At 42.1% G+C, this 22,495-nt stretch overlaps 1 protein-coding gene across 2 annotated transcripts in view; it reads left to right on the plus strand.

Annotated features, from left to right (window-relative positions):
- RPS6KA2 (ribosomal protein S6 kinase A2) overlaps positions 1-22,495 on the plus strand; it is a 279,807-nt gene that overhangs the window by 249,487 nt on the left and 7,825 nt on the right. For both annotated transcript variants that reach the window (XM_040598483.1, XM_040598481.1), the window contains exons 15-17: positions 16,105-16,194; positions 17,674-17,832; positions 18,995-19,156. In XM_040598483.1, coding sequence (XP_040454417.1) covers positions 16,105-16,194; positions 17,674-17,832; positions 18,995-19,156 — 411 coding nt within the window. The remainder of the gene's footprint in view (positions 1-16,104; positions 16,195-17,673; positions 17,833-18,994; positions 19,157-22,495) is intronic.

Raw genomic sequence — 22,495 nt, forward strand, 5'->3', positions numbered from 1 at the left:
TATTACCATACTTGCAGTAAATGAGGGATTCCAACCAATTGGCACTCTACTTTTTATATTTTAAAAGTTTAGAAAGGATATGTAAACATAGCTTATAAATGAGATTGTGTCTTGGCTATCAAATGAGATGATGGGAACTTAATGAAGATCTAAACTGCAAACCATAACATAAATGAGATACAGGTAGTCAAAAGAATAATATTAAACCTTTTATTCAGTCTTATTTTCCATTACAAGACATGATAACGCAGTATCCATGAAAGTCCATGAAAGTTTTAGAGCCTCTACGTGGTGGCCACAGAAACCTGGAAACCATTAATAACTGACAATCTCTTGATGTCGCTGCTCAAATAACAGTTGACTTTTCCAGCATACTGAGGAGCATGGGCCTACCAGCAGGTCTGTGGCTTGCTCACGAACAAACTAGAATTTTCATTTCTAATGAATGGGAAAATTAGAGTTTTCCAGTGGCCAGGACATTTGTCAAGAGATGGCATTATGTTATAGTAAGTATGGCTTCTCTGTGTCATGATGGAATATTGACATGACGTATTGATATGTTTATTGACATAGAACAGCGATTTAACAAATCTTCATAGTAAATGTGACAGTAGTTTAACAAGATTCAATGGCAAGTTACACTTAATTATTCACTGCATAGAGGACAAGGTCAGACAAAACAGTCTTGGAGACCCTCCCATTGAGTCATGAGTTTCAGAAAGGACCCCTTTGCATTCTAAACGTCTTCTCAGAGAGGAGTCTAGATACAGATGGATTCAGATTTAGTCCCAGATTTTGTCAATGGTTTATGTCTAAAGGATTACAGAATCACAGAATGGCCAGGGTTGGAAGGGACCTCTGGAGATCATCCAGACCAACCCCCTGCTAAAGCAGGTTCTCCTAGAGCAGGTTGCACAGAGTTGTGTCCAGGTGGGTTTTGAATGTCTCCAGAGAAGAAGACTCCACAGCCTCTCTGGGCAGCCTGTTCCAGTGCTCTGTCACTCTCAAGGTAAAGAAGTTCTTCCTCATACTCAGATGGAACTTCTTGTGTTTCAGTTTGTGCCCGTTGCCTCTTGTCCTCTTGCTGGGCACCACCGAAATGAGCCTGGCCCCATCCTCTTGACACTCACCCTTAAGATATTTATAGACATTGGTAAGATCCCTTTTCACTCTTCTCTTGTCCAGGCTGAACAGGCCCAACTCTCAGCGTTTCCTCATAAGGGCGATGCTGCAGTCCCCTGATCATCTTCACAGCCCTCCACTGGACCCTCCCAGTAGTTCTCTGTCTCTCTTGACCTGGGCAGCCCAGAACTGGACCCAGCACTCCAGATGGGGCCTCACCAGGGCAGAGTAGAGGGGGACAATCACCTCCCTTGACCTGATGGCCACGCTCCTCCTGATGCACCCCAGGATCCCGTTGGCCTTCTTGGCCACCAGGGCACACTGCTGGCTCATGGGCAGCTTGCCACCCACCAGAAGTCCTGGGTCCTTCTCCACAGAGCTGTGTTCCAGCAGGTCAGCCCCAGCCTGTACTGGTACATGGGCTTGTTCCTCCCCAGCTGCAGGACCCTACACTTGCCTTTCCTGAACTTCATTAGGTTCCTCTCTGCCCAACTCTCCAGCCTGCCCAGGTCTCACTGAATGGCAGCGCAGCCTCCTGGTGTGTCAGCCACTCCTGCTGGCTTTGTATCATCAGCAAACTTGCTGAGGGTGCACCTTGTCCCCTCATCCAGGTCATTGATCAGTAAGCTGAACAGGACTGGTGTTCAATTATATGACTGATCATATGTGCAGATTATATGTGCACAATCAATCCTTTATACCACTTAGCTAAGATTTCAAACTTCAGCTTGCTGTTAATCAGTTACCCAGAATCTGTTTCAGCAAGGAATCTCTCAGCCTCAAGGAGTAACCCTTACAGGCATCCCTACTCAAGGGGAGATCCTGGTGTGCAACCTGCTGCCATGCAGGAGAGCTCCATGGACCCTGGGCTGTCTGATATTTACGGAGTAAGATGATTGATGTATAGTCATATTTGCATACCAGCCATATTTCAGTTGGTGCATGCTCAACTAGTTCTCAACTTCTGAGCAAGATTTATGGTCCTTAGCTATTGGGTTACCTGTCTCCCCAAGTCCAACTTCAGTCAGATGCAGCCATCATGACCACCGCTGGTGGCTAGTGGCTGTTATTTATGTAGAAAAGGCAGGGGAGAAGCACACAGCCACATTGTAATTAAATTACATCTGTGATGAGCAAAATGTATGTTGAAGTAATAACTTTTATTTATATCAAGTATTGCTGACGGTTTTATCAGTTTAATACAGCTGGCATGAAACCAAAACAGAAAGACCTTGGTCTTCAAAGCTTTCTGAGTGACTGAACCCAAGAGGTTCCAGCAACTACTCAGCAGCTGGGGGTCTGGAGTACCTCAGAGGATCCAGAGCAAACTCAACATATGGAGACCTCAAAACTCCAAAAGAATTTAACACCTCGATGCTAGGTTTATGCTCTTTCCCATTTTTATTAATCTTTCCACTTTTAGTTTTTTCTTCCTCCACATCTTATGAATCTCTTCTTATATTGCCAATATGTCTTCACATGTCTTTATTTTGACCATCAGTTTAGGCAACACATGCAGCATCTCAGTTTCTGACACAGTGTGAGTCATATGTATAGCACAGATTTTGGGGTTGGAGACAAGACGGTTGGTGGGTTTCTGTTTGTACTGTCTTCCCAGCATATTGAGCGCTGCCTCTTTGGTTATTACTCCTATCAATATATCAGTTCTACTTTTCCTTCAATTTTATTTTTATTTCGTATTAAGATTATATAATTTTGCTATCAAAGTAGCTCATTTTTATAAAGATTGCACAATGCCACCCATTTCAAGTAATAAGATAGTACAGGAGTTGCAACTGATATTATCATAATTATATATCAGTCCCTTTAACTCTCTCTATAAAAATCACTGTAATTAGATGCTTTTGATTTCTTTTTGGTACATATAATTTTCTCAGTGCTCCCTAACACATAACATTCACAGGAAAAAAATATCTGCAGTGATAGTTTGTATGATAGGCAGCAGCCCCATTTGCCTGGCACCACCTCATTAAAAGCTCCCTATTTAAGATGAACTGCCGACACGTCAGAGAGCATCATCCCCTCTCCCCAGGGGAAGCTGGTGATTGGGAAGGAGTTAAGGAAATGGCATGGTAGCATCACCACGGGAAAGACACACGTTGTGTCACTGTGTAAATAATCCCTTCATGGAGAATGCCACTCACCAGGCCTTATTTACTACTGCTGTGTAGTGCCATACTGAGACAGCAGAGTACCGAGCCAGAGTAGCCTGAGTCAGAGCTACAGCGGGAAAATCCACTCTGCAAAACAAAACCTTTCCTAGGCCAGAAGCAGAATATATTTATCATAATGCAAAACACGTCAACCCTTTTCCTTTTGCTGGCCATCTGCAACTAATTGGAGGACATCTTGTAGAGATAATTAGACACCTAGCAGTGCAAAGTAGTTCTTTGGTGGTGTTGTAAATGCACTTGAACAGATTTGGAATTTCACTTGTTTCTGAGTTCGGTGTGACTAGGCATGTCACTCTGAGGTGCTTTTGGAAGTCCCTTCAGACATCTCTCTGCACCTGTAGGCATCTAACTGGCTTTGTAAATCAAATGACTGAACCTGCAGAAGAAGAGAATTTTCTTGCAACCTATTCCCTCTTCTTCCATGTCCTCTATAAAAATGAAATGCTAATAATCAACTCTAAATATATTTTAAACATGCCTTCAGGCTTCTAAATGCAATATTTAAGAATTCAGACTTCTATCTCCACTTCTGAGAGCATTTCAATACCATGCAACAGAAAACTTTGTAGACAGCCAGATTTCCTGCAAACTGAGTCTACCCTGAAACTAGTAGCCATCTACCTGGGTCTGTGCAGGTAGATGTTGGTTTAGCAGATCTTTGTATCATATTCTATTGCATGTACATACTCCGAAGTACTTGTAAAATTTTACTCTTAGACTTTTTTTCCATCTCATTCCCAAGTGAAAAAAAGTATAAAGTTATGAAATATGAGTAAGTATATTGCTCATTCTTCCAAATGCTTTATAAGATTCTGGTAGAAAGAACAGAGATGGAAAAAAAAGAGTGTTTCTCCTCTGATGGACCTCTAATGTGTTTCAGATTCTTCTGCTAGAATATTGATCCCCCTGACTACAGCAGGCTTAATGATTTTTAATAGCAAAGGGAACTGGCATTGCTGATCACAGTTACAAGCTTCACGTGGGTATAAATGTAACAGTGAGGTCAGAAGCAAAGGAAAATCAGATCAAACTATTTCAGTCACATCAGTATCTAGAGAAAATAAGCCTAAGTAAAAGAATGATGCCAGAGCAGATGGGAGGGATTTCTGTGGATGGAAGAAAGTCTGCAATGGAAGCCTAAACAGATTAAGAGCTCTCATTTGGAAAACAAAGGAAATGCTACAGTTCAGAGTTCTTGGTGAATCAGATTTTTCAAAATCTGCCAGAGATTTGATGCAATTAGCGTATTACAAACATTTTTCTTTACTTAAAGCCATTGTACTGGTTTCAAGCTTGGATCCCTACTTGTAGTGAAGTTTTTGAAGCTGGATTTTCAGATTTCCTTCTTACTAATGCCAGATTAAGTAAATTTGCAAAGGACCTGATTGCATCCTCCTTTTTCTAAAGATTTCTCTATTTATATTCACTCCTTAACTTCAGGGGAGATTACTGGTGGATAATAGCCGAGTAGACACTGCTGCTACTGTGGTCTATTCTAACCCCAAATCAATTACTGCCCCAGACGTTGCAGAGGTGGGTGGCATAGGTGCCAGCTTCAACAGCTTGATGTCAACTTCTTTCTTCTCCAGGTCAAAAAAATACCTAACTGGTTAAGCCTTACGGATTTTTAGTCCTTCCATGCTGTTAGAGCCAGGGTGAACAACTAGGTAAAAGGAAATTTTTCTTTCCCTTGAAGAACTAAAATATACAGTAGACATAGTCCCAAATGACAAGTCCAATTTTGCAGATGCCAATATCACAGTGGAATTTGGATCTTGAAACACATGTGAATTTCATGACTTTTTCCTATCTCTGTAATGTAGTAACCAACTATTTGGCTCCAAATATTCAACAGCTGTGAGCAAAGCCAAATTTTGCAGTCTGTCTGCCTCTGGGATACAGGTTAGCTTACATTAGAGTCCTAGTAAATCCTACAGCTCATGTATAATTCTGGTAATTATGAAGCACTGAAAGTACATCTAGATCAGCATGTTTTGGTATGTGCAGACTGGGGAGAAGCTGCGTTTTAAATAGCTATAAAGATGCAATACCAGCAGAGAAGTGATGTCAACATGCTGTAATAAATAGTAGTCATTAACTCATGAGAGCTGTTTTTAGCAGGCCTGTGTAATCAGAATTGCTATATACTTCTATTTATTTGCTCATAACAGTGAATGACATAGTCATCAAAAGTTGTATGAATTCCACACTTGCTTCATAATTTCTTTACACTTCATTTTCCTCTTTCATTGATGTTCACAGTCTTAGTTTGGTTGGGTTTAGGTGGTTGGTGTAAGTATATCATGCTAATCTAAAGGCAGGAGGTTACACAGCGGTATTTAGGTGGCTCCACCACATTTTCTCCATAACCTATATTATGCTTACATCAAGAGTTTAGTGCTGAATGCAGAAAGAGTCAGTAACCAAAAAAAATGTAGTCATCTAAGTGCATCTAAGATGCAGCGTGGTACCCTCTTTTGCAGTTCTTTTAGAGAAAACAGGAATCCCAAACACATGTAGTTTTATTTATTGAAACAGGAAAAGGGGGGGGGGGGGGAGAGAAAAGATCAGTCCAAAGGTCATCAAATCTCCTTGCCAGTTAAGCTGACTGCAGATCTAGAGTGATTTGCTTAGATTTGTTTCTCCTTAACCATAGAAAATCACTAAAGTGACTTTCCTCTAAAGTGAAACAGACCGTGAAACTTTCAGGGGAGGTTTTATGTCTATTTTTGTCTGTCTGGGAGGTACCTAGTGTCTGGTGGAACACGGATAAATATATCAGTATTTTAATAGGCAAGTCAGTGGAAAGTTTGCTGGATAACCTCAGATTCCTTGGTCCTGAGCCTGCCAGCTTGTCATCACTAGCAGGTACCCATCCACTGTTCATCCAGACTTTCCTCCCTCTGCCTGCACGAGAGCATGGTACAGGAGTCAGGCCCCAGGGTATGTGAACAGATCTCCAGGTCAGACTCACTGGTAAATGCATCCCCTTTAAATTTAACTTTGAAATTTAGCAGAAGTTACCTGCTGCTGGAGCAGAGCAGTAACAGGACTCTGCAAGGGAGAGGATGGGCTGAATGGGTATGGATCAGATGCCGAGGTCCTGTCTCAGTTCTCATTCAGTCCCTAGTCATGCAAGCTCATCTTGATTTTGCTGGGTGGCTGTCACAGTGTGGTTTGTATGGATGAGAGTATGGCTTTATCACGTGTCACACTTGGGGGGCATCAGGGAGAACATGACATGATGTAAAAAGACCTCATTAAAAAACCCGTTACCCAGCTGAAGGGAAATGGCAGTGATAACTGGGCTTCCATAAGCCTTTAACTGTCTGCTCTTCCCCAAAATGGCTTATCAAATTATCTATGAAGAGCATATCTCTTGCCTCTGCAATATCATACTAATGATTCTGGAAGATACTTTCCCATATTTTATTGAGAAAATATCTCTGACTTCAGTGTCCCCTAAAATTTTCATTCCTGAATGGTATGTAATGAAGCTGTTCAATATACTCAACTAATCCGTAGGGTGGAAACATGAAGATTTTAATACCAGCATCAGACAAGCATTGCATAAATTTATTGCTAGCATAGTTAAAGTTTTATTAATAAAATAGAAAAACAAATCTATAGATTTCTGTCTTACTAACATGCCTGCAGATAATTGCCTGCAGTACCTGAGTAGGACTATTAAACCCTGTGGGACCATGTGCTATTTTGCTGTTCATGGTTTAAGATAGCATATAAACAAATTAGAAAAAATCTATAGCAGAAAATATGCAAGAATTACAAGGCAAAATCTATCAAGAGAGCTACAAATATATATGATGTAAGACAGACGAGTCCAGTGGGATGCAATCAAATCTATAAATATCTGTAAGGTGATATAAATGATGGATGGCAACCATTTGGCTGCTAAAGGCAGAATGTCTTGAAGCTAAAAAAGGGAGTTTCAGAAAAAAAAAAAGTCTGATGGTGACAGCAGTTGGTAAAACAGACTCTTCAAGGAGGTGACCAAGACATCCTCCCCCTCACACACAAAACAGCCTGATCTGTCATATTAATGGAAATACAGCCTTACAAAATATAGGGTCAGAGGTATAAGACCTGTCCTTACTTTGATAAACCACAGAAAACACTTACCATGTTCTCCCATAAAATCTGCTTTATAAAGCTGGGATTCAGGAAATCCTGTTGTCCAGACACTTCAGTAAAAGATGTTTTCCACTGTCTGAAGGATACTTAAGCTGGTAGTATGGCACCAGAGTCAGTGGGCTATAGGTCACCATGTAGGAGATACACGCTTCAGAGCAGAGTTAGGCACAGATCTCTGTGCTTCTTTGGATCTGCATAGGGAGGGCTGTTCTCCAGAGCACTCTGCAAATAAAGCAGCATGAAGAGCCCTAGACTACAACTGGGATACATGGTGGATACAGCAAGAATGATTACAAACAGCAGGGATGGGTGTCATCTATATATGATGGAAAGATTAAATTATTTATAGTAAAATGGATGAGGTAGCGAAGGAGTGGTAGAGAAAATTGTCTATGAGGATCTTATATCTGGTTGTGAGAGTATTTTTGAAGGCTTTCTTGGTTTTTCCATTTCAAACAACTTTATCCAAGGCCCAACTTCCACACTGCAACACAGCCACTGTGTACAATTTCACTCACCACAGCAGGAGGCAATGTAGCATATTTTACATGCTGTCCTCAGTTTTAAAGATTTGGGTTTAGTCAAATACCTGCAAAACTTCAATGAGTCTTACTTTTCTGTTGTTCTCATTTGAGTGTGTTCGGATTTCTGCCCATAGAAATATGTCAGTCCTCCAAAGGAGGCACTGCTTGAACAGGCAGGAGCCTGCAGCTACCGCTTCAGAAAGGATGGGCCAGTACAGCGTACTGGGCTCTGCTTGAAGGACTTGGGAGAAGAAGGCAAGGCAGAGGGCCAGGAGTGCCTTGAGCACTTCTGTAAGCAGCAAGGTTATTTGTAGGAGCGAGAGCCATTGCTGGCTGGTGACTTTTTGGGTAAATGGGATTAAGCATTGCTTAAGTTTTAACAAAATAACAGAGGAGGCAGACAGGAATACAGAAATGTGTACAGACCATCTCTTAAACTCAGCTTCAGAGCAAATCTTAGATGTGCAGTGGCTGTACATCCCCTCTGGCATATGGATTCCTGCAGCCTCCTTCCCATTTGGTCATGAATCTCTCAGTACCTCTCTCCTTGGTGTGGCTGAGCCTCTGAAGAATGTGAGATGATGGTATTTCTCACTGCTAACTAGACCTTTTCTGAGACCTAGGATCAGGCAGAAGTTTTCCTACAGCTTGGTAATATCTTGTTTCTCTTCTCTAGCTTGCTTGCCAAATACCTAAGTATTTTGGACAGAATTTGGTCCTTTGTGGCTCTGTTTCTCTTTTGTGGCCATTTAAACTGTGTTTCTTGTATTTGTCTTCCATATTGATGTAATAATTTTTCCCTTTTATAGGATCTGAATCTGATATACTGGTTTCCATCCCCTGAAGCTTTTTCTGAAAGAAGGTGGGAGTAGCACTGCAGTCATTTTATGGACTGAAAACTCATCAGTCTGATCCAAGGACATGTGCTAGGGCTGAGCAGAGCAGGCTAAAAGGCAGTGCAGAGCCTTTCCCACCAAGCTATTCTGCCTCCAAAACTGCAGACATCTCTCTAAAATGAGCTTTTATGCTACCCAGGTGCTATTGAAACAGATTTGTTAATGTTTCTGCATCGCTTAGAAAATGTGTGCTACTGTATAAACGCTAATTAATAAGTACTGCAGTTCCAGCTGACAGTTTAGGAGTACAAAGTCAGCAAACAGTTGCAGAGAGTGGGCATGCTCTGTGTGCGGAAAGTTTAATGTCTTACCTGCACGGTTTGATCTGATGGCCAGTCCTTATTTCAGAAAAGTATTGCTAATTAGGCCCGTTTCTCTTAATAGTCATTTCACTATTTTTCTAGAAGATTTAAGCATGGATAGGGGGAATGAATTTCTGGAGCTAATCAAAACTAATAGCCCAGCAAATAGTCCCTCAGAAACTATTAGGCTTGGAATAGTTCTCCTTGGAGACATCTTAAATGCAAAATTATACCATATCCTTTTAAATAATATTAGCCTTTCTGCAATAATTTTCATCCTGCTTGAGTAATTTGACATCGAAAAAGGAACGAAATTAAAACAGATGCTTGGCATGAATAGGGCTCATTTTTAGATAAGGAAATACTACTGAAGGGGAAACCTGTACATTTTCCAGTGGCACAGAACTGCAGAACTCTATCTGACACTTTCATTGGAATTAATATTGTAGATGCAACTGTCATGTTAAAATCTGTGCATGCTGTTGCACCTCCTTGCTTCAGAAGAGATGCAAATCCCACCTATAGTCAGTTCTGCCAGTGGTGCCCTGAATTTTCAAATATATCATAGATATGGCATAGACTTAATGTGCAAAGGGACGCAAAATTAATTCTCCCTTTGCACATCCCTCCCCACCCAGAAAAGGAAAGGATGGCTACAGGGACATCGCACCACACTGTATTATATGAATCTCTTCTTAAATGTGATTAACCCGTGCTTGCATTCTGAATAGGCTTTAGAAAAAAACTTCAAAGTATGTAATAGAAAACGAAGCAGCTTTAAAAAGTGTATAAAGCTCTCTTCCTCCTCCATGTTTTTTTTCCACAAAGTCATCATAAGTTCTCTGGCTCTGGTCAAAAGGAGCTTTACCTACGCCTGCTGCCTAAACACACTGGCAGCCTTGGCTGTGGCCGTTGAAGGTATCGCAGTGCCCAGGTGTCTGCCCTGACCTTCTGCTGGACTTTCTGTTGCTGTAGCCAGAGCAGCAGATTAGGGCTGTATCAGTAGGTCAGCTGCCAGTTTACACTCTTGTATCTCAGTTTCAGCTGTCAGGAAAGGTCACTTGGGGCAGTTGAAGACAAGGCAGATGCTGGTCCCATTTGGGACCAGGAGCAAAAAGAGCCCTTGTGCCCCTCTGCAGCGTGACCCACTAGAGCTCCTCAGTCAGAGCCCCACAACCTACTTTGTATCCATGCCCATGCTGCAGGGTGTACCTTTAATGCTTCCCGATGTTTGTGGTTCTTGCTGTGGAATAAATCCACTAAAACAAAATGAAGGCTTGTTGCTGCCGTCCGTGGTAGTGGCACATACCACAACATCAGGGGTTAAACCACAGCACCAGGATCAGGCACACTTAGCTTTGCCAAGAAGGGAGATGGCTACTGTTGCCCTTCAGGGGAAAAAATCAAGTCAGACCCAAGGAAATGTTTGACTGCAGTCTTTTTTGTTCATTGAAGATGCACCAAGTCCTTTCTCCCCAGCACAGGGAGACCCAACGACAGGCCGCAGTCTCCTCACTGCTAGCTCCAGCGTAGCCTGGCCAGAGCCCCATCCTTTCTCGTCAGGCCTGTATCATTGCTCTTCCCATCAGTGCATATCCTGTTTCTTTTCTGCCTTCTTTCTCACTCTGTTGCTTTTCTCTCAACCTTTCTTTTAGGCTGTTCATTTTCCAGACAGCAAAGGCAGTTAAATTGTCACCTCCTACCTCTTGCCTTTTTCCAGTCTCACAACTGTAGTGATGGAGAACTCCATGTGAGAAGCACAGCCATCTTCCTCATACAAGGTCACCCAGGTTAATTTTGGCTGCTTGAAAGTGCAATTTGTATTAACAGGGCTAATTCTGTGAAAGCAGATTAGGGAGTGCTCACACATACCGTTTCTTTGGCAGGGCTGTGAAGGCTGTAAGTCCCAGCTGGTGGATGGTATCAAACAGCTGAGAACTGTAACATCTGCTAATGGCATAACTAAATCCAGAAGAAAATTATCTACACAGTCAGAGGGCATACAAATACCTTCACAAAGCTGCAACAAGCAATATAAATATATACTGTCTATATAGTTGGTACACCGATTTCAGCAAGGCTTTACCCACACAGAACTGGACTGATACACTCCTTCATACTCATCAGTCCACTCTGGCAAGGGTAAAAACATTGAAAACTCTCTAGTGAGGGAGAATCTGGTGGGGTTTTTTCCCATGCAAAAGACTTGTAAAAAGACCTATAAAAACTGGCCAAATGCATTAATCAGGATTTTGAAAATATTCTCTTCTGATCCTTTCTCCCTTGATAGAGGAGTTCAGTATTGCCCTGTGATGGAGCTCAACTCATTTTAAAAATATCATGAGGTTCTTACCCTAAATTCTGCAGAAGAAAAGGCACCTTTTCTTTCAGATAGTGAAATACGCAAAGGATGTGATAGTCAAAGAACACACAAGTCCCCTATTAGAACAAAGAACACTACTGCATGTGTTGGAACCATTTTACTCTGGAATCGTTTCATCTACTGATGAGTTTCTAAGCAATCCCTGGGTGTCCAATACATAGAGAAAAGTCTATTTTGTTGTATGGCTCAGTTTCTTATTTTTCTGAAGGACAACAGAATACGTCTGTGCTTCATGGCTCTTATGTGCCAAAGTACAACAGAACTCTTGTTACCTTTTCAGTTAAGTTAATTATACAATATGATGGCTTTCTGGGTTGGTGCTTTTCATCACACATCTACAGAGATAAACAGAAAAGTAGCATAATTACATACTACTCAAAACCTCCGCACTAGTAGCAGAGAAAATCTTCCCTTCATTCTGTAACAGAGGATGTTTGTGTATACATTTTAGTTGAGTTCAACTCAGAATGAGCTTGCTAAAGAAAAGACAGCGTTCCTTGCACAGGAAAAGCTGCAGGAGGTTCACAGGCTGTCACAGAGAGGAACAGGGAAGAGTCTGTCTTCAGGCAAAACACAATGTCTCAGAGGAAACAGTGACCAGGATGGCAAATGCTCTTTGTTACTACATGAAATATTTAGACGTTGCATAGTTCTGCTCAGCTTTTAATCAGGGTTTAGGAGTGTCATTGCCTATCTAAAATTCAGAAAGACATATTTATCTTGCCAGCATCCAGCAGTAGAGCTTGAAAGCTACTAGATAGCAAAAAAATTAACTGATAGTATTAATTCTGGGCAAGAGCAGACACTGTGTCACATGCTGTGGCCATGTGTGGTCTCAGGTAGGAAGTCTGAGGAGAGTATGGCAGTTCCTGTATCCAAATCTGTAACATTTAATGGTTTTTTCTCTTTTAGCATTGTAGATTCCAGTATATAGGTAGGAAAGAATCCAGAGCCTTTGGTCCTCATTGAAGCAGGGTAGCCAACAACAGGCTGTCCTTGTGGGGTCTCTCTGGGCAAATGGGTCCTAAGATTAATTTGAGGACCATACCTAACTGCTACATCCGTTGAGTGGGAAGTGCCACATATGCTGTGGTCTGGTCTGCACAATCTACACTGACTGAATTCTGCGGACAAACCTAAAACCTCTCCATACACAGACTGTCAATAGAGTTGATCTTCAAAAATTAGAGCTAATTAAACTCCAAAGCAGGAACAGTAACACCGAAATGGAGAGCCAAGTGCCTGGTATGGATGTCTGCTCTGGTGATGGCTCACTGCCAGTCAAAGCCCTCTGGAAAGCGCATTTGTTTCCCCACCCAAGGAGAACCTGGGGGGGCACCAGCACTCAATGCAGTGGCAGCATAGCCCCGAGGAGCCAGCAGATGATTGCCAGGTGCCCCCTGAAAAGGACTAGCAAGAAGAGCACCTTGGTGTGTTTCCAGGAGGCAGAGTACAACCTCAAGATAGACTTTGTAATGTCTCCCTCACCTTCTCTGACAATTTCTAAGTCTGACTTGGTGAACACTTTTCAAATTACAGTCGTGGCTGCTTCATATATCTTGGCATTGACCCATCCAAGAAGGGAGATGTGTGTGTAGATAAGCATGTAGGATTGTGGACCAGGTGTTCCACTGTGATTTTGGACTCTGTGCCCAGAAGCGTGTGTGTTGCTGTCTGGAGAAGCACGTGGTTACTGCACAAGCATGGCAGAAGCCCTGTGCTTTTGCCAGGAGGCCAAGCAGTCTGGGCAGCTGGCTGGCGAGAGCAGAGGGAGCCATGCTGGGGCTGCATCCATCCTGCCTCCCTCCTGCTGTGTCTGCACAAGGTGCTCAGAGCATGCTTTTCCTCCGTGTTATATACAGAAACACACTGAAAATCAGAAAGTACAGCTGCACAAAAAGTGCTTATAACACCTGTCTAGTGAAACCACTCCTTTTCACTTACAAAATCGTTTAATCTGATACTTGTTGAGAACATCAGAACTACTTATGAATATCGCTGGGAGCCCATGGTGCATCTTCCTTAGGTCCTGTGTTCAGTAAGGAGCCCTGGGCCTGCATTTTACTGCAGATCATTTTGGCACTAGGCTGGGGCAAGATTTGCAGATGTTCTGGGGATGCAGCACCTCGTGTTGTGATGAGAACACCTCGGGGCACAACAGGAGGCAGCAACCACCAGCCGAACCATACTGACATGGCAGCTTCCCTCTTTGGAAAGTCTGGTTTGCATTTAACAACACACCAAAACATTTTCTGAAGGCTCCTGGAAGACCAGGAGAATGGGGTATGACCAGAAGAATGGGGTAAGGAGCTTCTGTGGCCATTGCAGCACGTGACTAATGCAAGTGTGCGTACTGCAGCCAGTCGAACTGAAGAGAGATTTCTGCTAAAGTCACAGCAGCTACCTCCTTTGCTACTTTATTAGTCGTGGGCCAAGGGTAAGCCACAGGGACACTGAAAAGAGGTACCGTCAGGGTGACAGTCTCCCACCGTGGAGGGAAAAAAATTGTTCTGGTCTGCCCAACCAGACCGCTGAGAGGAATTTAGCAGGTCCCTTCACAGCTCTGTAAATGGCTCGTTGTGTGGTTTGGGGCAGCTTGTCCATTTAATCACTGTATTGCAGCTTGTGCACACATTAAAGCAAAAAGCATGCATAGTTAGGAGGACTGTCTTGTGATTTATATAGCATATTGTGAATTAGAAGCATTACACATCATCTGTTGCTGTTGCTACCAAATCAGTAGCAGACTGCTTCAGGTTATGTTATTTCGAGGTTTTTGTCAATAGCTGAGAATATTTTTGGTTTGCATTTTTTGCAGGCCATATATATACATTTCTAGTCCTGCATTATTAATAGTTACTTAAAATTTTCCACAGCTCTGGATATTTCCTTTGACAGGAAAATACAAGAAAAAAGGAATCTGGAATATACTGCTTGCTACAGTGCCGTAGTGACAGTAGTACTTTACATGCTGGTAGTAATACTTGCTGCAGTAAATTGTGCTGGTTTGTACAAGGCAGGCAGATCCTAACAGGCGCACATGTGCGTAACTCCATTAACTTTACAAGAGCTATATTAGTTTAGCCAAGGAAGTGGCCCTGAGGATGTTTTTATATGTTAGAGTTATTGGCTGAGTGGGACACATTCAGTCACTGTGGTTGTGTTTATGAGGAGTCATTCAATCAGGGTTTCACTGGCTTTTTCAGAATGTCTTGACTAAACAGGGAGAACAACAGTATTCTAAGGAGAAAATGCTAGTAGAATTTTTTCCATTCGCCTGTTTTTGAGGTTTTTCTTTTGTTTATTCAAATGTAGACAACAGCCATCTACCTGCATCAGCCCCCTGTTGCACTTTCACTTGTCACGCTGCTATTAATTCAAAATCAAAACACTGATATGGCTTCAAATGCATACCTCAACCATGGACAACTGCATTGCAACATCATTATCACTGCAAATGCATGCCAGTCATGGCAACTATGAAACCTCTGAGGATGGCACTTCTCATCAGTGCTCCTATTACCTGTATTTGGGATGTCAATCAAAGAGCTTTGATCATTTGCCTAGTTGAGAGTACTGATTAATGTTTCTCCTTTCACAGATTTAAATGATAAATATGAAACAAAAATTAGCTATAAAATAATCCAAGCGAGATCTCAGTATTTTGGAATCTCAAATGCAACGGCACAGGGAACGGCAAAAGACTCATTCTACTGAAAACTCATAGGAGTACAGTATTTTGGCATGATTTCTTACTGCTGTTCTCTAGCATTTGAGAAGTGCCATCCGAAGAGCAGCTTTTCCATGCAGTAATGCTCTCTAAGCAAGAGGTGTCATGTTTTCCTGAGATCTGCTGCTATAAAACTATAAAGTTTTAATGTCTCACTATATTCTTTGCTAAAGCAAAAGATGGTGAATACAAAGAAGTGATATATAAAACAGATTTCTCTTTAGCTTAGGAATGGGAAGAGTTTGGTTACGTGGCCAAATGCCATCCCTGGCCGCTCTCTTGTTCATTACAACAGCATGGCCTGAAGAGCCAAGTGATACCAATAGCTTCAACTCAGATCTTCTCTGACAGTAAATGTCTACACATTTTCATTTCTGACAAACCCACCTGATAAGTAATTTCCATTAATTTATCAGCAGATATATGAGCATATGCCAATATTATGAACATATCCATTTTTTACATCAAAGAGGTCATTGTAAAACTATTATTATTTTAAAACTCTCCAGGTTGTTTGATTTATAAATGATGCTTCTTTTAACTGCCATTATTTATGGGCAAACAAAACTATAGGCATCAAAAAGAGGGCCTACGCCTCCAGAATCTAAATTATTGCTCTATCTGGTTTTAGCATATAATCAGCTTGGCTCTCATTTGCACAGGGTTTGAGCTGTTATTTCCTACAGTTATGATTAATAGAAGAATTTTAAATATTGATTTGTTTAAACTATAGAAATTGCTTCGTTTGTGTTTAGTGCTGCTAGCTGGTATCTTACTGTACTGTGCTTCATTTATTCCAGATAATTGATAAGAGCAAGAGAGATCCCTCTGAAGAAATTGAGATCCTCTTGCGATATGGACAGCATCCAAACATCATTACCCTTAAAGATGTGAGTAGTCTTTGAGCACTCCAGCATTAAAAGATTTTCACCTTATGGTCAGGGTCACCTTCTAGTTCATGTCTGGAAAATTCTTCGCTTGAAGGTCAGAGCTAAAACCAGACCCATTGAAATAAAGGGGGGAAAAAGTGACTTAAATTTCTGGATAGCGGTTGAAAGACCAGTCAGGTTATAGATTCTTCAATTACTGTCTAACCAACTATAATAAAACCAAAGGGGCACAGTGCTGGAGAACAACAAAACGTGTTTGGTTTTGCAGCACTTTTGAGAAGCGAGATCTCCCTGGCTGGGTGTTTGGGAGCAAGCCGCTGCGCACACAGTGTGCTGGTGGGCAGGGGACACACTTTCACGAGCAGCACCCGCTCCCATGCAGCTTGTGGTATCTGCATTGTTGGGAAGAGGACAGCTCACAAAGTCTCTAGGGTTTCTTTCCCCTGATAGTGTTTTAATGCCAAGGAGCCTGGCACATTCTACTCAAGCAGCCTGAGAAGATATGAAGGCATCTTTCTTCAGCATTTCATACGAAGAACAGCCTTTGCTATGCTTGGATGCAGTAACGACCTTTAGTCAGAGATGCTTTACTTACGCTGCCTGCAGCCTCACCTAGGATTGTCCACATCATGCCAGATTCAGAGTTTACAGAAAAAAATCCTGCTGGTGTCAGTGGCCAGTATGTTATGGTTCAGACCTTAGAGAAATGTACAAAAAATTTCTAATCGCATGCCCTTAGGAAAGTCTCACCTAATTCATTTCCTGTTAAAAAAGTATCTTAAAATCAGTGCAAAAGAGGTATTATATTCCTTTCCAAAAACATTTAGCATTGATGACTAAAACACCGCCTGTTATTGCAGTCTAGATAAAGGATTATGACATGAAAGGGGCTGTCTTCCAATTTAGACAAAAAATATCTCACCCCTTGCAATTGACGCTGAAGGTAAATACATCTTGTGGCTGATGTCAACAACATATTCACCAGAATTGCAAATATAAACTATATAATGTCATTGGAAGAGGTCTTGGCCAACAGAATAATACAGTTCATTTAGCTGATCGTGACTCAAAGGGAAATATTGATATTTGAAATGGCAAACGTTACCATTTAGAAGTGGAAAGAGAAAACACTACTGAGAAGGAGGCTTGAGTGAAAGCCAGCAAACATTTCAGGCTGTGTGAGGTGGTGCTGCTTTCAGCAGCTTAGTCTACTCTGCTGACAAGATAGCAGATCAGGAAAGCTACATTTCTGTGTGGACAAATCAGTGAGTTGCTACAGATACAAGAAAAAAGTAATGGTAAAGTAATTTTATAAAGTTGCCTTTTTTGTTGTTACGTGTAATAAGCACATTTCCCACACATTAGCTGACATTTTCTTCTTGCAACATCTCACACAAGCAAGCCAACACTGTGATTAAAGGACCAACCTTTACCAAGTTAACGAGTCCAAAATAAACATTTATTCTACTGCTCTTCCAGGTCTATGATGATGGGAAATACGTGTACCTTGTGATGGAGCTGATGCGGGGAGGTGAGCTCCTGGACCGCATTCTTCGGCAGAAGTGTTTCTCAGAGCGGGAGGCCAGTGCGGTGCTGTGCACCATCACCAGGACTGTGGACTACCTGCACTCTCAGGGTGTAAGCACTGCTTTATTGGCTGTCTGCTCAACCTTGTTAAAATCTGACTTACAGAAAAAGCAAATAGCTGTGATTTGTCTTCTCTGAAATCTATATACCTTTTTCTCCCCCCCCCAAAAAAATCTTTCTCCATATTTATAATTCCATTTGGTTTGTGAAGCAGGTTCACGGGCTCTTCACTCCTTTCCCAACTGAACTGCAGTATGTTGAAGGGTTATCTTCACTCCCAAACTACACTGATTTTCAAGTTCACGTACCTTGATGAGATACTGCTTTTTTACTTTTTATCACAGTCACTATTGCAGTACCTGATCTTTTAACAGAATTCCAAATAGGGTAGCTGAATCAGCAGATAGGTAATAAAATCAAATGGTCAGCTTTCCAAATGAAGTGACAGTCTGAGCAGCTGATGGGAAAGGATTCTGACATGCTGTTAAAGAGCTGGCTTTTAAAATCTAAGCTCTCTATATATGGTAGTTTGAAAATCTCTCCTTTTCCACTTTTCAGGGACAAGCACTTTGGATGACTAGTCAAATATCTGCTGCTTTTTCTGTTTCACGGTTAAAACAAGTGCATTTTGTGCTTGGGCTTTTATGTTTTCATGATAGTTTTTCAGTCTTGCTATAAAAAATAAAGGTTGCTATCCCACAACGGAAATGCAGCATGTCTGGTAAAACACAGCCACTTGAAGTTGTGTGCCTACAGAAAGGACTTTTGTGAATACATTTGGAAATTAGGGAAAAAATAAACCTTCCTTTTGTGTGTGAGCCACTCATGTGGACAGTTGCAGGAAGACCCTTACACACTTTCTTCTTTGCCTCTCAACTGAATGTTTTAGTGCTTTCAGGTTCCAGGAGACTCTGACACTGAGGTGTTTGTACAGCAACCCCCTCTGACTGCCCCTGGGAAAGGTGTCCCTCCTTAGAGTAGCAGTCTCCATCTTAACACACCAGCAGAGGCTGTCAGACACGTTCTTTCTGATTTAGCAGGCTTTAACCTTTTTTTTCCCCTTCATTTGCCCAAGGCTTTTTAAAGCAACTTTTCTCCAAAACTTAAATATGAGCTCTTGACCTACCTCAACCAGCAGACCAGAAATGGCAGCCAAGCCTGGATGCTCCCTGACCTCCTCTCCTCACCTGTTACTCACTGCTTTCTTGCTAAGGTGGTGCACCGAGATCTCAAGCCAAGTAATATCCTCTACATGGATGAGTCAGGAAACCCAGACTCCATCAGGATCTGTGACTTTGGGTTTGCCAAGCAACTGAGAGCAGAGAACGGGCTGCTCATGACTCCCTGCTACACGGCCAACTTTGTCGCCCCTGAGGTAGGATCGCATTTCAAAGCTGTGAGTAACACACATGTCCAAGAAGCAGTTCTTCCTACTTCTCTCCCTTTTCCTCACTGCCTCTACAAGAGCAGCAAGGCAGGAACCAGGCTACCAGCACTTGCACAGCCTCTGTTACCATAACTTTCCTATTCCTGGTCTTGTCAGGGCAGTTGTTTTTCTCCTGACAGAAGGTGGGGTCTGTCTTGGACCAACATACACGATGCTTTGGCTCATAGTACGATAAATACCAGGTTTCTCTCTAGCTGCTTCTGCTTAGGCTGTTTTGCCTCTAGGGCACTGCATCAGAACAGGATAAAACTTAAGAGGGAAAACTTGAATAAGAATCAAAAGAAAAATCCATGCATTAAGTCCTTGCACGCTGAAGTCAGTGAGAGCTTTATTGTTGACTTCACTGAGCTATAGAAACAGCTCTCCTCTTGGGTTTTCCTACTACCAGTCCCTCTTATTATGGGGGATGTAGGAAAGGGCCGTTTTCCTGTTTTTACAGATGGGGAAATAGAGGAAGACCAAACAGCTTGCCCCAAACATGGAGAGATGGCTCTGCATCACTGGCGAGTGCTGTTCCTTTCACGCAGCCTCATGGGAGTGGGTTTGGGTCCCACAGCTGTTTGAATTATTTGGGATGTTTGCTTTATTAGACCCTTGAGCTGTTTATAGCTGCTTCCTTCTGATGGAGGAGCAAGAGGTTAATTTCCTGGGTAATTGTCCATTTCTTGGAGCGATGCTTATCAGCAATTTTAGTATTTGCAATACACAACTCCAGATGTGTGTCTCCCTCTGTTTGTTATGGTCCTTACAAGAAAAATGCAGAACTATTGCCTTTCAATATTTCGTCTGTCCTCTACTGCCAAATACCATTCTCTCAGTCGGTATCATTCTGCATTCTTTCCTTCCCCGTAACTCTCCTCCATCTAATGTTAATCTATATGGTATGTAACCAGGAAGAGGAAAATCGGATGATCTTTCTGTACAAGGTCCTTTCATGATACCAAAAGTTAAAGGAATCACACCCTTCCAGCATCAGGAGAATTTCTTAAACTGAGACCACTGCCAAAGCAATATAAATTCAAAGCAGATTTTTTTCAGCAAAAAATCTTCCATTGCCAAGACAGATTGGTTTGTTATTTTATTGCTGTTTGTTGGGTTTTCATTTTAGAAAGTGGAATGAGCAATTTAAATTTTATCAAAATACGTAAAAAAGTTCTGTGGCATCACAGCAGTTCAGTTTCTAAACCAAAAAATAATCATGTTAACGAGATTTAAAGCACTCAGATTTTCTCCAAGATACAATGCACTTAAAGTAGGTGTAGCTACTTTGCATGATGGGCCCTTTTGTTTTGTGTCTGTAATGACAAATGTTGCCAGCCCAAGGCAGTTTCAGATCAGACTCTTCTGATTTGAACTGAGAGCAGAATTCATTCTGCCAGATATTTGTGATCAGTAAGACAGTTCCTGCTAATGCAGGAAACGTTGGAGAGTAATTGAAACATTACCAGACCCGGCAGAGGGCTTACACAGAGCCTTAAGTGCTCTTATTTGCCCGTGATATAATGCTGCCCTCCAGCCTAGACTTGACTTCCACATTCCGTGAGCCCCGCTGCGACCTCTGCAGAAGGGCGACAGAAAGTCGGCTGAGCTGATGACACAAGAGGACAGTGGCAGAGGAAGGAGGGCATGTTTGCCCGCTTGGACGTCCCTTTATTTTGGAAATATTTCGTCTGGGGGTTACATGAGACTCTCCCAGAGAAAGACGCAGCTGCCACCTAGTGCGAGCGGTGCTGCGTGCAGGAGCGCGGAGCGAGGCAGGGCCAGGAGGGAGAGGCAGCCTCCCCTTTCCCTACTGATGCAGCAGGGTCTTTTTGGATGAAGTGAAAATATTTTATTCTGCAGTTCTCCTCCAAAATGCCTGAAGAACTACTGGTTTTGCATTTGAAATTATGAGACTGTTTACTAGCTTTCATACCCATACGCATCCCTGCTTGTGTCACAGCTGAGAAAAGGCTGTATTTGCAACATTGTTAATCCAATAAATCAAAGCCTGTAGAAGTAAAGGGGGTTGGGGTTGGATAAATATTTGAGCCATTATCAGAACTGGATGAACCCAGGGGAAGTTTGTGGCACTACCACGTGTGGCACTAAGAACCAGCTCATGCCTGTATTTCGGATCCCATCAAATTCTTGAGGTGACCTAAACCCCTTCATGGGTCATAAATCCATCAGCATCCATTAGAGCAGGACACCACTGCATCTTTTGCAAAGCTCTTTCCCTGACTGATTTATTTCTAAGACACATGCCTGTTACTGTTTGATAACATCTGCCCCATAGATCGAACACTAACCTTTTTGGCCAAGGTTTCCCACACTTGCTCCTGCCAGCTCAGTGTTCTCACTTTAATCACAGTTGCAGAGACCTGCTGGACACGTTTTCAAATAGCAGCAACATTAACTGATAACTCTTACTAGATCCTGTTGTTATCCGTGGGGTGAAGTTGCTGTTGATAAAAGGTAACTGACAGCAAAGCTTCCCCAAGGCACTAGCATAGCGTGAGTGTCCCTGATAGCTGGCAGCGTTGTTGCAAACTGCATGATAACATGCAGCAACAGCTGCCCATCATTTGAGGGTTGTGTAATCACTTGCTTAATAACCTGCTCCACTAAATATCGTCACTGCCCCATTTTTCTGTCATTTGCCTTGGACTTGGTTGTCCATGGTTATTGGAGGAAGACAGTAATGGCAATGAAAATGTAACTGTTCAAGAAGCAATGAGAATGGCTACACCAGTGGATAAATGTTCAGTATTCTGTCTCACAGGTGAAGCAAGAAACAACAGTTTTTCAAATAGCAAAGAGCTTTATCCCATAAAAACTAATATTAATAGAGGGATGCAGGAACTAAAGAAACAGAACAAATAAAACAGCCAGAGAGCGTATATATGATGTGCAGGAAAGAGGGACAGAAGCACAGTATTACCAGCTTTGTCAACAAGAGGAAATGCAGCTTTTTCTCTGGGTTTTTTTTTTCCAGGTAGCAAATGTTCACTCAGCAGCATACCTGGCAGGTGGTTTCCTTACCACTCATCATATGTAAAATCTGTCGAGACAACATTTTCTGAAACTGTTTTTTCCCAGCAGTGCTTGGTCTTTTCTGTGATAGACTTCAGATAGCTGAAATCACTCCTGGGTAAAAAGGCTGCAGGTCAGAGAAATACTTGCTGATTTTGTACGTTCCTTTTTCATGTGCTTTGCAAAAAATTAATATATCTACTGATCCATCAGAAGAGGACAAAATTCTCCTTGTGTGTCTGAACTGAATGG

The sequence above is a fragment of the Falco naumanni genome, chromosome 6 (assembly GCF_017639655.2).
Source record: "Falco naumanni isolate bFalNau1 chromosome 6, bFalNau1.pat, whole genome shotgun sequence".
Taxonomy (NCBI): Eukaryota; Metazoa; Chordata; class Aves; order Falconiformes; family Falconidae; genus Falco; species Falco naumanni.